At 41.2% G+C, this 18,792-nt stretch overlaps 1 protein-coding gene across 2 annotated transcripts in view; it reads right to left on the bottom strand.

The window, feature by feature from the left end:
* Positions 1 to 15,447, bottom strand: part of VAV3 (vav guanine nucleotide exchange factor 3) — a 154,020-nt gene extending 138,573 nt beyond the window's left edge. For both annotated transcript variants that reach the window (XM_062003205.1, XM_062003206.1), the window contains exon 1: positions 15,212 to 15,447. In XM_062003205.1, the coding sequence (XP_061859189.1) occupies positions 15,212 to 15,415 (204 nt within the window). In that variant the 5' untranslated portion in view covers positions 15,416 to 15,447. The remainder of the gene's footprint in view (positions 1 to 15,211) is intronic.
* Between the last annotated feature and the right edge of the window lie 3,345 nt (positions 15,448 to 18,792).

Genomic DNA, 18,792 nt, shown 5'->3' with positions numbered 1-18,792 from the left:
AGCTTACTAAACTGCTTAACGGAACATTACTTCAACACAAATTATTCCCTACATGTTTCTTACATAATGTGTTGAACGCAAACATTGGAGCTAAACTGTAATAATGTCTAGAAAGCCTAGACTTTGTCTAGATAGTCTAGTTGTATGTCCGATTTTGTTCAGTATTATTTTGCTCAACAGACTAGTCAGCTCAATACAATGATATCTAAGTAAAATACAATATGATCCTGGACCAGTTACTATCTTCTAAAAGGCATAATAGCTTGATGAGTCAACAAAGCAACTGGAGATTACAAAGAATAACAAAATCAATATATATGCAATTTGTAACTGGGACTCTCTAATCACAACAGGCCTTCCTCTGCCTCTCTATGGAGATGATTCTCAGCATAGCAGATTTACGAAGAGTGACAAGTGGACATGGTACCACTGCAAGTCTGATACTTCCTTTTAAGTCACATTAGTAGAATAGCAGCATGGAATCCCTGTAGCAAAAGTTGTTCCATGTGTTTAAAGAATGTAGTGTGAACAATTAGACAGAAAAATTATTCAGGAACATCTTTTTGAATGAGTCAGAGTAAGTGAGGTTATAGGAAACAAGGCCAGGAGTGTAAATAGGCAATACAATTACACAAGATCCTTTCTACTAGTTTTTTGCTTATATTATTCAGGAAATATTTGTATTAAGATCCTGTTTGCTTTTTTCAGAAATTGGCGTTTCCCTATTTGTGGCAATAATATGTTACCTCTGAAGACATGTTTTAAAAAAAGAGATACCAGAAGTCAGTATACAGTAATGACCTGAAATATACTGTCTAATTATTTAACTTTTCATTTCTATATGAAGTCGTGAGAGTAACTACACGGGTATTTTTGATATCAAGAACTGGAAACTCACAAGTTTGTGACTCATTGTTCCCCAGCTGAGAATGGCTGTGCCACACACAACTGACTGATCCTCTGAACATGACTCACAGTTCTACCAAAATCTGCATGGAGATCCACTGCCAGCAGAGGCCATCCCATATGGGGATGCTGGCCGCCTTATGTCTTCTCTGCACACCTGCTTCAAAAGTCTCCTCAGGGCAGAAAAGGGCAGCAGCCTAATTCATGCTGGCAGGAGTTATTCACACATCTCCTAAAGGCTGTTAAAAGCTGACACTGGTAGCAATAGGCAATGCAAAGTGAAGTTTGTAAAAGTCTACTCTCTGTAATTCACAGAGAAAATTACTCTGTAAGAATGGCAAGGGGACTAATAAACTGTCCACCTCCTGTATCATTTTTTACCATGTCTTAACCTACTCAGTTACAACAGTAACATCTCAGTTCAGAGAACTTCTCTATGCTGTACTCATTTTTTAAGCAAAAAAAGCAAAAGCCTCAGTTGGATATCAGGGCAACATTTATCAGTCTATGTAAGCAACAAACGATAAACATAACAGTAGATGATTTCACTTCATTTTTGTAAATCACTCGATCTAACCAGCAGGAAATTGTTTCAAAGTAAACAGATTTTAAACATTTAAAACCTTTGAGATATCTACAAAGTATGTTTTAGGGGGAGATACATTAGCATGACTGTTGCTGGAAAGCTAACTGAAAGTAATACATTTGAGGTCAATTCTGTGATGTCATCAGAAAGCTAGAGCAGAAAGTCTCAGATCCACTCATTCAAATGAAATTCCCTTTTAACACCAGTACACCTTGTTACTGGAGGGTAATTCAGTTTGTTGGGTTTTTTTAATAGCTGCATAGAACTTCTGGAAGAATCGGTTGCTCCTATCTCCACTTGTGTCAAAGCAAGTCAAGTTACAGTCAAGTCTGCTAAATGTGGTAATATCTTGAAGGCAATAAGAGGACATTGAAGAATATGCATAGGAAATCCAAGGACCTCCTAACACAACAACATGGAAATCACTTCTTTTTGTCAGCTGCTGTTTTGAAAACTTTAAGTTTGATGGCTTTAAAAAAATTATATCCATTTCATAGCCAGCTGGCAAGAAACAAAACAAACATCTACCATTCATTTATTTGTTCCTTCAAATTCTTGGAAGGCCTGTACTCCCAGAGGTGGTTTTAATCATCCTAATACAACCAAAATAATTTTTGTAATGTTGAAAGAAAACCCCACAAAGTATTTAGTCATCATGAGCCCTTCCAGTGAACCTGTGGTCACTCAAAAGCTCTAGCTTACTTTCCCCTTGCGACATTAACTAACTTTCAATCAATAATATTCACAAAAAATAAATCTCAGGCCCAGTCTAGGGTCCAGTATTACTTCCCAAAAAGCAGAATACCTTGCCAGTCATAGCCCATATCTAACATGTTTGTTTACAGGAAAAGGGAATCCTGCCGGAAATGAGCAAACTCCACAGAAAGAAGCACCAGCAGTTCAGTGAAACGGGCCAAAGGTGTGGGTGATACAGGGGTGGCAGCATCTCTGTGCACAGTCACTCCTGTCCTGCACAGATGGAGACTTGTAAGACTAAGCACATCAGAAAGTGACAGAGGTCCAATAATGGTTGAAAAGAATATGATTAAGTGCAACAAATTTTTAAAGGAATTTCCCTAGTTAAAAATCACTCTCTCAACAACAAAAACTGAATGAAGTTGAAGGAAGCCTAAAAGAGTAGGCCAGACTTTAGAATGGAAAAATTTAATAATGGAAAGCATTGATGCAACTAGTAAACTAAGCAAAAGCCACCTCCTTCTCAGCAGGATATCTCATTTCTGGAGGGGCATGTGAGGAAAATGATTGTCAAGTTATGAAGGATCCAACACTGATTTGGGAGGGGGAAAAAAAAAAAAAAGACCTGGATTAAGCTCTCAATAGCATCTCATCACAAAACAAATAGTTTAAAGCTACACAGTACTTCAAACAACATGAAACCATAAAATCAGCCAGTCCAGTACGATGAACATCATGACACTTGTTCTTAAAATACATCTTCTTCATTAAACAAGGAACTGCATGACAAAACCTTAATCTAGTCCTATGAGCACCTTCAAAAACGAAAGCCCACAACTACTCAAGTGGTAATATTGAACTGCTTGACCCTCACAAGGGCTGAAAAGATGTGATCAAGACAAGAAGTCATTATTTACAGGACAGTTACTGACCAGTTACACCTTAATCTTACTGATCATATCCAGAGACTTCAGTGGAGTAACCATCTGGGCATCACCTCCTTTTCTGGATGCAGCACCTATGAATTATATCAGGCCTATAAAAAACTGTGTCCACCCACAAAAAGGAAGCAAGCAAAACTCTAGGAACCTGAAGGGACAAATGGCAGCCTGAATAAAATAAAAAAGAGCTTCAAAGTAATCTCTGATCAAGTTAAGCTTAAATTCACGTCTAACCTGATTTATAATAGCTATTAGCTATTTGAGTAATGCCTCAGCAACACAATCATGTTGCAAATACTTTTATCTCACAACACATATACTTAGCTGTTGTGGTTATTTCACCTTGAATATAAATAGTCCTCTCACCTCTAGCCTAGGAAGCAGAAACACAATTGTCACATCTATCAGGCCCTGAAGAGCGAGTAGAGTTCACGGGAAAAAGAGAGAAACAAAACGTGGAGACTAACGCTCAACAGGAAGGAGGGAGCTGCAGGATGAGCATGCTGACCAGCAGGGCTGGCTACTTCTACCTCACAAATGACATAGATAATCAATATGCAAAGTGGTGTAAAATAACTATCATTCCCATCCCCACTGCTCCCTCGGTACATATCCCCAGAAAAATACTACTTAAGCACTGCCATAGTGGCACAAACCTCCAAAGGCTGGCAGGAAGTACAGGAATCAAGTGATTCTGCCTTTGACAGAACAAGTTTCCAGCAGCAGTGGCTGATTCACCCTGCATACTCCGCGCAGTAGCTTTCATCCTCATTGCTCCCTACCAGAGTCAGCTGCCCTGTCACCTGTAGCAAGCAACAACACAATTTTGAGGACACATGTATATTGGAAACCACTGATTGCAACAGGAAGGAGGCCGAATTTTTTTAAGTAATAGATAAAAGCAAAGTAAGCACTGCTTACAAAAAGCAGTCGCTGAAAAGCAGCTTAAACAAGCCTGATCTGCTATTTGGTTTCCAAGCACCATATGGTCCCTCAAAATCCTTGAGTTCAGTGGTCCTACAACTTCCACTCAAGTCTTCCTGCTCAGCACACTCATCTACATGGGAGGCAGCTTCCGGAGGAGATGTACCCTCATCCAAGTAGGAAACAGATTTCAGAGGGGTGACGCCAACAGGAACAGTGAAGACAACAGGGCAGGGAAAACAGCTGAAAGGAAGAAAGAGTATCAGGAAAGAAGCGAAAGAGGAAACAGATGCACTGGAGGGAGAAGAAAATACCAGGGGGAGGGGGAAGGCAAATGGAGAAGGTGAAAGTAATGTAGTCCAGATTGAGAGGACAGAACACAAGGCACAGAACAAGCTGTAGAATTGAGATGAGTCAAAACTAGGGAGAAATAGAGATAAGAAGGGAAAGAAGGAGAAAAAAAAAAAAGAAAAAAAAGCAGCAATACTTCTTACTAATTACAGAGCACTGAGTTTCCAGTGCATAAAATGAAGCTACCTGAGTAAAGCTAAAAAAAAAAGTGAGAAACGGGGAAAACTGAAAAGAGGTTGTCAATAGCAGAGCTGACAAGAAAATTAAATATCCTACGGAAATCCTAAGATTCCAAAATCTGCTGCTCCTACAAAATCAAAACAAAAGGCATTTCTAGTTTATTGAACTTTAACATTACTTGATTGAAACATGCAAATTTTATCTCAAACCCAAAGCATATTCAGCACAAAAAGCGAAAGCTAAATACTACTGCATTTCTTTTCTACATAGTTTAGAGAACATCTCCCAAGAATGGCATTCTCTGTAAAGCCTTTTGAGGAATAATTTTCCTGTAGAACTGCTCCACCACAACTTTTATGAACATCAGGAGAAAAACAAAAAATCACTATTCCTCACTGGAATAAGATACATTTCTTAGGAGTCTTAGTTCCAATATAAAGGGTTTAGCAAGATATATTTGTAGTCCCTTGTGTTGAAGTACAAATTTTAAATCCTTTTTTTTTTGAGACAGAGAGCCATTCCCCATGCCTGCCCTCCACACCATGGAAATGGCAATAATTTCTGAGACAGAAAGACCAAGTCCCTAATTTACATGAAAACCTACACAGAGAAAACCCACCAAAACACCAGTTGTGCTCCAAAGCAGAACACCTCAACCTTTCTTCACTGCTAATCAGAGACCACACAAGAGAAGAATCTACTCCTCAGGTCTATTCCTAGCAAGGTATACAAGAGACATTACAGATGCTCTTCCTCTTGTTCAGGAGTTTTTTTTAATTAGCAGTAATTTTCTTGTATTTCTCCCATTCATCATGGTAAACTACTTGCAATTGCTTAAAAATAGAAAAAACCCACACCACACAAACAATTCCAGGAATCCTTGTCATTGTAACTACGAATCCCACACAACTGCAACAGATTTAAATTTCACAATAGGTGTTTTTAACACTAGAGAATAATTCACATTACATTTACTATTGCTAGATGTTTGTGCTTTTGAAATCATGTTATGCACTATTGGACTTACAGGCTACAGAAAGCTAAATTCTCAGAAAAGATAGTTTAAATTAAGTGGAGTATCCAGGGGACCATGAATCTGAGCAATTATAGCCAGGAAGACACAGAAATTTGAAATATACTCCTGTGTGCTGCTCAGGAGCTTCTCATCAAGAGCAGCCCCCCTATTCTCAGCACAGCTCAGACATTCCTACATCTGTACCCTCTCCCATCATCATGTCTCCACTCACATGCAAGTCACACAGGTCCCAGTCAGCAAAGGCTTCCATCTTAACTGATCAATTTACCAGAGTCTTCTGCAGAAAGGGAAATCTATAGGACCCTGACACAACTATATAGGCATTCCAATAGGATTACTGGAGTAATTTCCATAACACTTCATAAAACTTGCAACAGCACAGCGATGGGAGCTACAAGCATTTGCTACAGCACCGTCCTAACCAACAGTATCACTTCAAGGCATCACGAAGAAAAACAAATCTGGAGTTAAACCTCAGTTTACAAAGATTGCCATCTGTTCAGCATACTTTACAGTGAAATCAGTGGCCTCAGTACAATCCACAGAGAAAATGCATCACCAGATTCAGTGCTGCCAGCCACAACTGCAAACTGAATAAACACAGACCCTGAACAACTTTCTCATGACTACTTGTAGGGATTCACATGAAGGCACAGCAGTGGCTGAACTCAGGCTGCCTTCTTTGTGATGGATAAAAAGAAAGTCGGGACATAACAACAACAGAACTGAAAACAAAATGGCTGGGGTGAACCCTCTCCCCCAATAAAAGGGCACTTAAGATCTTAACATAATCTCCACCTCTAAAAACGCTCTAGGAATCCCCTAGAACCAAATAGCCCTAAGAGGACATCCCAAACAAGGCCTCTGGGTAAAGCCCAAAAACTATTACTTAATATCAGGCAACCCAAAAGCTAAGCAAGAGCCACAAAAAAAAAGAAAAGTGGGAAATCAAAGCTCAGTAGCTGTTTTCAATACTTAAAAATAAGTATGTGCCAATTCAGAGAAGTACATGATACCACCTCAAGACCTGCATCACTTCGTGTACATACATAGATGGTAAACCACTAAGAGAAAGGGAAACTTAAATGTCTCCCCATGAAACAGTGCAGTTTAACCAAACTGCTACTGCTCTGAAATGCAAGATTTGAGCCAAAGTAGCACAAAGAGGTTTTTTAAATATCTGCCTAAATACAAGGTAAGATTTTTAAAGCATGGTAGAAATTGCTTTTCAACCAACCAGGCATCAACTGACCATGAGCCTAAAGGCAGCAGTCTGACAAGAGCTTTTTAAACAGTATCCAAGGTGCTTCTATACAAATTGCTAGGATACCACTACATTACACAATTCATGACTGATGTTTCATGTTCTGAATATACAAAGAATCAAATATCCTATTAATAGTCATTCAGTGTTTCATGTTACCAAGACATTCACTACTGTCATTTAATACAGGATGAAAGAAAGGGTCATTGACTGATATTTTTCCTAAAAGGTATGTTATCACTTGACACTGTTTGGAGCCAACAGCATTCACTGAGCATTGAGGGAAGATCCTTCTCCTAAATATAAAAATTCAAACACTTATTATAAAGATGTCAGTGCAGATTTGATTTTACATATCACAAATCTTAGCAAACAGCTGGTATTTCACAACGCCTCGAGCCTTAAATTTAGCTAGTCAAGGCAAAATAAGAGACCAGGAAAGGAAAGATAGCTCCAGATGATGCCAAGTAAATTAGCAAGTATAGGGGGAAAAAAAAAAGCGCCTATTTTACAATGCACACATCAATTTGTACTTCTCTGTAAAACAGATTTTTTGAAATGTGTAACAGTAAAAGGCAGTACAAAACATTGCTATGGAGTATTGTGCAATAATATGGAAGTACTGCAATGCTGGTTTGGAGCAATAGAAAGAAGGAAAAAAAAAATTTAAGGGCTTTGATAGTATTTTTGGTTTGGGTTGGGTTTTAAAGAGCTACAGACAATTATAGTATTGGGGGAAATGAGTTCAAAACCATTTGACACCTATATATCAAGTAAAACTTGTAGAAACTGTCAATGACCTCATAAAACAATATATTCTCCCTTGTACTCAGACATACCCACACAATGCAGGGGGCGAGCCAGGGCTTCCCTACCTGTGAAAGGCAGTGAGGCACTGGGATCTTCACACCAGCCCCCTCTCCCCTAGCCCACTGCAGGCATATAGAGGGGAGCACAGCACAGCTTTCCTTTGCAGCCACAGGCACTTGTCCTGTTCCCATCTGGATCAGCTGCTGGTCAGGGAGTTAACATCAGTTCAGCAGAACAGTCTCCTTTCTCTGCCTGATGTCTCACCAATATCAAACTATGCTCTGGGAGTCTTTCCTGCTCCTGCCTCACCAGCCCGCTGGCTGCTGCTCCCAGATGACCCTCCTCCCTAATGCCCACAGCAGTGGAGCTAGGCTCAACCATGCCACGGCCAGGAGCTGCCAGGTCCCTACACACCACAGCACTCCCTGCGTGTCCTCCCCCTCACCCACCAGCAGCTGTCTTGCCTTTCACCTTGCAGCCCTTTCTGTCCTCACTTTGTATTTCCTTCTTCACAGCTATGATTTAATCTTTACACCTAAAATTTAATCAAGTATCTTGACCTTCAAAGGAGAGGGGTAAAGAGCCGTGTGCAAGAAATCCAAGATCCTCTCTCTCACCAGTATACAAACTGTACCAACATATTGTATTAACCCCTCCTGATGTGCAGTGCTGCAGCCTTAAGGCACTACACTATAAACATGACCAGCAGTCACCATTAAATGACAATACCATTATCATTGAAGACTAACACAGCACATCCAAGACTAGTTTTCTGTACTAATCTTGGAGTAAATCTTCATTTTCCCTGCCCTCTCAAAATCCCTAAGTGTCTCCTCTTCAATCCAGCTTCTGAGTTTTTCCTGACCATTCTGTCTAGCTCATATCTGCTTCTTTTGCTCGTAACCTCCTACTTATACATTCTTCCTATACATCCTTCTCTCTCCCTTTAAGCGCTTTTGATTTATTGGTTTCTTTTTATAAGCATTCCTTCATCTTGCTGCTATCACAGGTCTCCCACCTTTGTCAGACAAGGCTCAGATAGGCTTCTCCCACACAACACAGCAGAATGTCATACCCAGACATTAAATTATCTACTGCTGGCACACAGTATAGCCTCTGTGAGAAATCAGTGCAAACATTTTTTTTCCTGTTAAGGCATTTGCTTCCAGCATACTAAAATTTTGTGCAAGAGGGGACATTTGAGACAATTCTTGGCAAGATGCATACCCTGCATTTAAGAACTGTATGATAAATTCAAGATGTAAAATAAGCTTACAACTAGTTTACCCTTCACCCCAATAAAAAAAGAATCAATGTGAATCAATTAAAAGAAAACCACAACAACATTACATCAGTTTTCAAACACTATTTTCTCCATCTTCTTAAGGTAAGAGGAATTACCTAGAAAAACCGGGTCACTATTTTTTCATCAGTTGCTTTTCTTAGCACAACCATAGGGGTCATAGTAAGGCAAATATTTGTTAAAAATACTTCACAAAGTCCAACATGCAAAATATGCATATGTATACATAATATACAGACAGATCAATATATCTTGCATGAGTATGTTAAGGCCAATACAGTTTCCATTCAGATGAAACATGGAAATAAAGTTAAATGCAGTAAAGACATTTAATGGACAAGAAAAGAAGAAAATAAAAAGAGATTGAACAAATCTGAAAAGTTTAAAAAATACTTTTAAAATAATTTCATTGAACATACACAGTCAAAATTTGAAGAGACAAGCCTTTTTTTAACACATCTCTTCTTGTTGCAAACTTATACAAATTTAACCAGTTTCCAAAGTCTTGTTCAAGCCCAAAAAGTATTGCAGTTTCAGAAAACCTGCATTTATCTAAATGTATCTTTCTGGTACTTCCTCAGCCCAATAACCTAGCACCTTACATAACCATAGAATAAGAGCTACTTTCCACATGAGTTCTCCCAAATATCTCCCTGCCCAAGGAACATATATTACTGATAATCCCACATCTCCTGGGAAGCATCACAAGCATTACTGTGAATCCCTTTTATTTTCTCATTTAGCTCACCTGGTCCCTCCTAAGATCCCAGACCCACATCCTCATGAAGGGCACATCCACTCATCCCACTCTTACACTTTTGGATAATGTGCAGAGTGATTATATGATTCCTGTTTTCTTCATGGCAGAGCCCACACAGCACACAAAGTCTGACACTCTGACATTTGGCATGCTCTCTTTACCTAAAATTTGGAAAACACAATAAACGTGGAGCACATGGCTCTAAGTCTGCATGCATGGGGAAAGGCATGGGGAGAGCACACCCAGCTGTGGGCAGCTTGCACAGGTGGGATACATGCTTACTGAGTGATAGGCACAAGATCATTGGGGGGGGGGGGGGGGGGGGGGGGGGGGGGATGGGGGAGTGGTGAGGAAGTTCCAAGCCACAGCAGGATCAGAGGAAACGGGAGAGGTATGTCTCAGAACACCCACATCCTGAGGCTACCTGATACCACTGTAACCAAGAAAAATAAACTGCTCAAAAGTTCAGTCACCACACCAAAATATAACATGGATGACAAAATAATGAACTTCCTTTGGACTACACAGTCACACCAAAAAAAAAGTAACTCCCTAAAATTAGAAGACATTTGAACTTTTAATACAAAGTGAGGGCTATTTTGTTTGTTTTTATTAAAATAATAGGAAATAGTTATTTTTAATATTTAATCTATGTCAACATCCCCTTTAGTAAACTCCCGTGTCAGTATTGCATTAGATGCAGTTTTCCTGTTTAGCAATCTCTCCCACGTTAACTAAATGCCTTGCAAAAACCATTTCAAAACTAGTTTGCAAAGTAGTACAGATAAAATACAAGCATTAAACAGATGACAACTTCCACAAATCCATCATAATCCATTGGTTTAGGTTTCATATTTCTGGTGGTAAATTATTTAAGTTCTTGTATGATTATGATTAAACATAGGCATTAGTACTCTGTTATGAATCACTTCAATTTTTATTATTTTCACCAGCCTACATTAGCCAAGAGGCAGCATCTGAGGAAAGTGAATTGCTACAGCGAACAGCCTTCATGGCAGTTGCAGAGCTGCAGTGCTCCATCCTTAATCTCACTGTTACTGGGCACCAACACTACACATCTGCAGAAGCCCTAGCACACCAGTCACACCCCTGCAATGTTTAGCACATTACCTCTTCCAGCTCCATTTTCAGCAGCTGAAAGGTTTAGTCCTTCCTATGCTCCCTGCACTTTGCAGCCTGATCTAGGTGAACCTGCTTCTGCAGGGGAGTTGGACTAGATGATCTCTAAAGGTCCCTTCCAACCCTTACCATTCTATGATTAAGACTGCCTTCACAACACCAAGTCTCAAGCCTCAATCTGTCACAGTCTCCTACAGTTAAAGGCCCAAAGACATTATATGATCCATCTTGCAAATTTCCTTATCTGACGGCACATGCAACTAACACTGCCAGCTCACAGGAGTTCAAAGAGCAAAGAGTTTTGGCATTCTGTCACAAAAGCTCTTAATAGAGGCAACACTCTCTCATTCTGTTTAATCACAGCTAAAAAAACATAGACACGACTGTCCATAAATCCTCTCTCACACAAAGCCCATGACACACAAACTTGCACTGAGACACACCAGCTTCTCCAACAGGAGGTAGGCAGCCTTCAGCTGGCAACCCAGAGGTGGAAGGTTCATTGGCAAAGCAACAACACTGCTTGTCCTTGATACATGCAAGGTTTATACTTACACATCTGAGGCTTACTTCCTGGAAAGCACAACTAACTGAATTAGCTTCTGTTCTTCAAAGGACAATTTCCACTAATCAAGTATTTTCACAAATATACAGAAATGCAAACAAAAACAGTCAGCATTCAAATAGCTTCTAAATCCAATGGTTTGCAATGTAAAACCACTGAGACGTTTCTCTTATACAGGTATTATCTTCAAAAAGGTTCGGGGGCTGAATCCATGGACTTCAACCACATTAAACAGTCTATGTATGAGAACAGCTGTGGCACAGGCATGTGGCTCTCACGACAGTCAGTCCACAGAAGACAACATACCTGCTGCGTGTTTCTGTTGCAATGCTGAGCACCACCAGTCTCAGTTTCTATTCCTGCTCCAAAAGCAGGCAACAGTTCATTGCTAACAAAGAAAAGCAACAGTGCTCCTGTTTGACCACACCAGGCTCCACCAAAAAGTAGCATTTGAAGCAGTAGCATCAGTCACAATCCCTCTACAATTTTGATACAGCTTTTAAGGAGTTACTGAAGTCTACGGAGCAAAGCTGATAGGTGTCACAGACATTTGATTTGCCACAATCCTTTCGAAAAAATAAATACATAATGAAATGGAAAAGACTTGACTTTGACATCAGAGGCCTGACATCTACTCCCAGGTCTGCCTGAGGCACTATCTCTCACTTTCCTGTTCTTTAGTGCTGATGCATTTGTAACTAGCCCCCAAGACATGAAAACTTGGTTCATAGAGAAGGGCCTGACAAATAGCAGCAGCAGCAAGAGACTGAAATCACACACTCTGTTTTCCATGAGGCCCATACGTCAAGCCTTCATCCACTCTTCTTATTCTCTGTTTCTATTGCTTCCCCTGAGCCATTCTAAGACTTTGAGGCAGAAAACAACATCAGATCAAGGAGTACAGGAGCTGCAGCTCAATTCTAGAGGATGACAGATATGGGTCTCATGAAGTTCAATCCGTTCAGCAAAGCAGTACATTCTGACAGACTGCTCAGGCAGCAGCCAAGACAATTTCCACCCTAACATCAACTCTGCTCTGGCACCCCACACCTCTGATGTCTACAAATCACTGTCCCACAAGGAAAAGAAGAATTATCTCATGTTTCTAAAAGACCCTGAGATACAATGATGCAGCAAGTGTATTAGTTTATTGATAAACGTTATCCTGACAGAACTCACAATTCAGGGCTCAGCTCCAGGTAGATCTCACCAAATCAATAGTCTTCAGGGTCTCTGAGACTTCACCTTAAGTTATTCCTAAATGGTCTTTACAGTCTTAGCAATAAACTACAAGCAACTTAGAAAATTTCAATCTACTACATATTTACTAACTTCTGACACTTTCAGAGTGACTCTTTCTAGGAGAACACATCTCATCCAAGTGGCTTTTCATTACACCCCACAGAACCTCATTACAATGGCCAAACCCTGATCTGACAGAAAGCAAAGATAACATTCCCAGTGAATTTTATTTCACCTAAAGTTACCCATTATAGGTTTGGATCAAGCAACAGATGTCCCTACTTCAAGGGTAAATTCAGTGCAGGGCAGAAATGCACCACTGAAGAGCGTACTCTGCAGCACCTTGGAGTGCTGGTTTCTCAGGAATACAGCAGACACAGACAAGGGGCAATTTTCATAGCTGTGAAACAATTCTAGTTGCTACATTATACACATATAAAGCTCAAGTTCAAAATATGCATTATAAATAACCCAAGATCTACAACTATAATCCATAAATCAAATGCACTTAGAGAAATAAATATTAACCTTGATTCTCAAACCTGCTGTAACAAAGAAGACAGCAGAGTATTTTGATTTTTATTTTTAGCAGATAGGAGACCATCTTGGTTTTAATTCATCAAAACAAAAAAATTAAGTCACATGAATCTAGACAAGCAACATTAACCTCCAATTGAAGTTGATTCAATGAGTTACCTACCCAGAAAATACTGTGTGTTATCATGAGGACACTTCTCTAGCTCATTCCAAAAAAAAATAAATAATAATCTGGTTTGTATTTTTTTATCTGTTCCAAGCAGGGCAAGAAAACACTTTCAACAGTTCATACCCAAAGTATTTATAGTTCTGCAAGCTAAACTGAAAACAGGTCAGTTTGGAATCTAACTATATAACAATCTAACTATAACGAAAAGATAAACCAGGGCTCTGGGACAATTTAGCAAGTCCTGAAACTCTCACAGTGTTTGTACAGCACACAGCAAGAATTTATCTGAATTTCTTCCATTTGGAGGAGCCCATCCTCCGTCTCTCAGATAAAGTATTGCTTCTGCATACACAATTCAAGCAGGCACTTGAGCTCAAGTACATGGGAATAGCCTTTACACCATTTACACAGAGTACATAGGTCTGGGAACTTCTGTTCTCCCTGGGTAAAAGATACCTCACACGTTTCTCCGTTTTTGCACTGTGGGTTTATAGAAAAGGTCCCTTTAGTAGTAAAGCACAGCTGCTAAAAAAAAAAAAAAAAAAACCAAAAAAAGAAAGAAAGAAAATAACTAGATTTGTGAGTAAATATAGACAAAGAATGTTCCTCCCAAAAGTGTAATCCACTACTACTGCTTTTTGTCAGTGTCCTAAGTGTGAATAGCAGTATTTATTCCTATAAACCCAAACAATAATCATAACACTTAAATGTTACAATGTATCTGTTTCTCAACGGTTTAAAAACACATGAAACGCTCAGAAGTTTAGTTTCTTTTCAGACAACATCTGCTTGGCTGCCACCGTCTCTGCAGAGGCATAGGTGTCTGAAGCAGTGACAGGAAGTCATGTATATATAGAGCTTCTCATTGAATTATTAATATAATCTTATCTCCATATCTGAAACCAGCTTGATGAGGCAAAGGAACAAAACATCAGTCTCAACTAAAAAATACATTGAAAAGGGGATGAATCTGAAATGACACTCATTATTATTTAACCAAAACATCAAATTAAGAAGCTAAATGAAAACCGGTCTGAAGAAAACAAAAAATGATACAACATCGGCAATCAGCGATCAAGACCACGACTCTTCATTACTAATCACTCTTCAACATCCCACTTGAGAGGTGACAGGCCAGCTGAGGAGTTACCCGTCTCATCTCTCCCACTTCCCCCCAGGCCTCCCCGCTCTCCTCCGACCCCCACTCCGCTCGCTGCCCCTGCCATTAACACCGGCCCTGCTCCTGCTCTCTGTCCTTGCTTCCCAAGCTCCCCCTCCACGTACCTGGGTAAATCCGGGAAAAAAATAGAAGCGAGAGCTCATTTTTTATTGTAAACTACTCACATTCGATACTACCGCACGTAGGAACGTTAAACTCTGGAACTACTGCGGGGAACTCCTCAGCACAGTAGCCCCGATGTGACGGATCCCGGGGGCTCACGGCGCAGGGCTCGTGCCCGGACGGCTCGCGCCCAAACCCTCTCCCACGCAAGACACCGAGCTCTTACGGCGGTGAGTGGAGCCGCCGGCGCGGGGCTTCGGTCGCTCCCTCTCGATCGGAGGAAGGAGCTCCGGGGCTGCTCCGTCACCGTATGAGCTCGCGCTAACAGCCCCGCAGGAGCGAGCCCGCCCTCCGCAGCGGCGGCGAGGACCCGCGCGAGGCGCGGAAGCTCCGGGCCGGCCGCGAGCGCATCCCCCTCCCCCGAACCCGTCGCTCCCTCTCCGCGCCACCAGAAGCCGCAGACAAAGCGCGCGGAGCGCCGAGCGACGGACGGGAGAGCAGAGGGCGCGGCGGCCGCACCTGGGACATCTGCGGGCGCAGGTTGATCTCCTTAAGGTTGATGGAGTGGCTGCGCAGGTTGTTGAGCAGCTGGCAGAGCAGAACGCCGTCGCGCAGCGTCTGCGCCAGGTCGAAGACCTGGGCCGTGTCCCAGGTCACCCGATGGTTGGGCGGCAGCACCTTGCAGCTGATCAGCCACTGCCCGCATTGCTTCCAAGGCTCCATGCCTGCCACCGCGCCGCGATGCTGCGGCCGCGGCGGGCCCTACTGTGCCCTCCCGCCGCCGCCGCCCCGCCTCGCGCCGCACCGCCCCCGAGCCCGCGCCCGCCCCGCGAGGCGGGTCCAGCGGGTTCCGCCCGCCCCCGCACCCCGCGCCACGGGGGTACCTGTCCCGGGAGCGGGCGGCATGTCCCGTCGTACCTCCCTGTCATTGTCTGCTCGCGCAGCACACCAATGAAGCAGCCGCGGGAGCCGCGACACGGCCGTCACGAGCAGGTGAATGCACTGGCACAAGGTTACCTTCTGGTTTGGTTTCAGTTATTTATCCATTTACTAAGAACACAGAGAAGTGCTCAAAAGAGGCGAAAGCAGCGAGCTCTCAGGCATTGTAAAAGATGTCTCTCGACATTCTGACCTCCCGGTTCTCCCCTAAAGTATTTCGCACTGACTTGAATTTTATTTGCACTTCAAATAATGCTGGCGGAAAATAAATAAATAAATAGCAGCTTCCACCATGCATTCAGGTGGCCTCAAATACAAATAAAATACACAGGGGATTTAAAGTCACTAAAAGTGACAAAGTCCAGAAAAGGCAATACAAAAAGCAGTTCACAATGTCATAAGCATCTCAAAAGCTATTATTTCCTTGGATTTCTGAAGCAGTGCTGCAAGCTTACTTCCTTTCACTGCTGCCATCCCTCACTCCCCCAAAAAAGGCATTCAAAAGGATCCCAAGCTGGTTTTCTCCTCTACTAAGACTTTTTTTTTTTTAATCAAAGAACACTTTTAAATTACTATTGAAGTGTAATGTAGGGGAGTAAAAACCACAGTCCAGGCTGAGAAAGCCTTCTAACAGCAAAGCACTAACATGATTAGTCACGACTATCCCTTGTTTTCACATCTCCTCTGTTAAAAGCCTGACAGTTACTCCCCTCTGACCTCAGAATAATCACCCAAATGCTTTTAATAATTTCTCAAAGAATTAATACAGAAGTTCTGGGAATTTATTCCAGAAACTGAGGCCTAGCGAGTGATTCACATATTTCAATGAGCTTAAAATGCTGCCTCACTTTTTTTTTTAATTTCAACAGGTGATATGTCTGCTATTCGAGGCATTTTCCTGAGCAGACAGTGGTATTAACTTTGGATCACGAGTGCAAGGCTGTAGAACATGCCACAGTACAGCTCACCACTTCACATTGTGTTCACCCTAGAGGAAAAATAATGGCCTTCAGAAAGTAGGATCCACATCCGTAACACCTGTGCCACCACCTGGCAGATCATGGGATGAGATAGGTGTGACTTACTGCCTAATTGGAAGGCACAAGTGTTGCTGCTCAAGGTCATCTGGGAACAGCTTGCTTTTCAGACCACTAATTTGTAAACACAACCAACACATGAAGAGGATTCGAGCTTTGGCTGGGTGCAAAGGGAGCTCATGAAGATGCTCTGTACAGGCCTGGCTTGGCAGAGCAGAAACACATTTTAACAGCATACAAGCTCCAATAGCAGCAAATGGTCTTGTATGAATAAGAAGAGCGATCCAAATTTCAAAGGATTCATGGCAGTGCAGCTAACCTCCAACTCTTCAACATAACTCTCACATGGGAGAGCACAGCTTCAGGTTGAGTTGCCCCAGCAATGTTTCCTACCTTGCACTTAGCAGGTCTCTCCTGCTCCATGCCCACCCAGGCAGCTGTCAACCATGCAGCTCACATTTCTCAGCAGAGATGCGAATTCTCTGTTTAACCACCTCAGTGCAAACACCTGGTCACCAGTAACAAATATGTCTGCCTACTCAGGGCAATCCTTGGATTGTTTTGTGCCTGAGAAGCCAGAGGAGAGGGAAGTTTACAACATGAATGTACTATCAAAGTATCCAGACTGCCTACAACCAGGCAGAATTAGGGAGAATTCAATTCCTAGTTTTAATCAAAAGGAACCGAAATTAACTGTCTGCACTATAATCATTTGGATATCATGATCCATCAAAATGAACATCAGAGCAGTTTGATCTAGAATACAATAAAACACTATCTCATAGAAACATATTTATCTATGACAAGTTAAGCATTCAGTAAGAATTCAGTCATACCCACAAGCTATCCTCTGTGACTGGCAACAACCATAACACTGAAATAAATGCAAAAGACAGAAAAAAAATAGATAAGAGAAACAGAAAAATATCTGCACTATGTTATCCATGTCCCGTCTTCAGCTGCCTCAAGCCAGGATCAGTGACACAGCACCCTGAAAGCAACAGAAACTGTTGGGATGCCTTTGCAGTAATACACAAAAACAAGCACCATTCCAATTCATAAACAGAAAAAAATAAAAGCACTCTAGGGTAGTTGCTGAAATGGATCTAATCTTTTTACATGGTTTAATAGAATCCATCCAACACTCCTTAATCCAAACTTTATGTCCTAAGACTATGTATGCTTTAAAGTTGGTGGTTGGAATTCTAAATATCTTAAAACTTATAACGCAGTAGGAAATTGTTTATAAGTCATAGGCTGTTATACTGCAGTAAATGGGTTTGCTCCTTTACTTTATCTCATGTAATCAGCAGTACCATTCCTCCAAATAGAGAAAAATCCATACATCCATAAGGTTTCCAGAAAATTAGCTATCTACAAAAAGTTACATGGTTGAGAGGAGGGAAGGGCCAAACTGATATTGGTCAGCACAGCCTTGCAAGAGCAGTAGGTTCGCTGCTAATGAGTTTCAGGAAAACCTGCATATTTACTTTCGGCCTCTTTTATAGTACTCTTCCACAACCTCCTTCAGTTTCCTACATGTTTCATAGTCATTTATTGGAAGAGGCTCAATTTTTACCTTAATCCTAAATTTGTTCATATTCAAGAGCTACTTCTACTTTAACTTTTTTTTTTCCCTGTTAATAGATACAAAACACAGAAAACTCTAAACCTCAGTTATCAAGCACTTGAAATGAACCAGCTGCTGAAGACACTGGAAGTTTGAGCTATTCCCATCCTCCTCTTCTCCTCATACTTAAAAAACTGTTTATAGGTCGGAGTGGCTGAAGGATCCTCTGAATTTAAAGAGGGGCCAGTTTAGAAGTCACCACAGTCTATCTCCTCACTAGGACAGACTTACGTTCATGAACCTGGCTGCTAGACCTCACATTCTCAAAAAGTTCAATGTATGTCACATGCATTCTTTCTTAACACATTATTAAGCCATTAGCTGAAGAATTTTTATCTTCAGATATTTATAAAGATCCCAATAGAATTTGAGACATAAGTTTCCACTTTCAAACTACCATGAAGCACCAACATAAACAGCAAAAAAAAAAAAAAGAGAGAAAACTTTATTAAAAGAACAGCAACTCTGAAGAGGATTTTTCACCAAAAGACACT

Source organism: Colius striatus, chromosome 10 (assembly GCF_028858725.1).
Source record: "Colius striatus isolate bColStr4 chromosome 10, bColStr4.1.hap1, whole genome shotgun sequence".
Classification (NCBI taxonomy): Eukaryota; Metazoa; Chordata; class Aves; order Coliiformes; family Coliidae; genus Colius; species Colius striatus.
The sequence above is the reverse complement of the archived record's forward strand: the minus strand, read 5'-3'. Positions and strand labels throughout refer to the sequence as shown.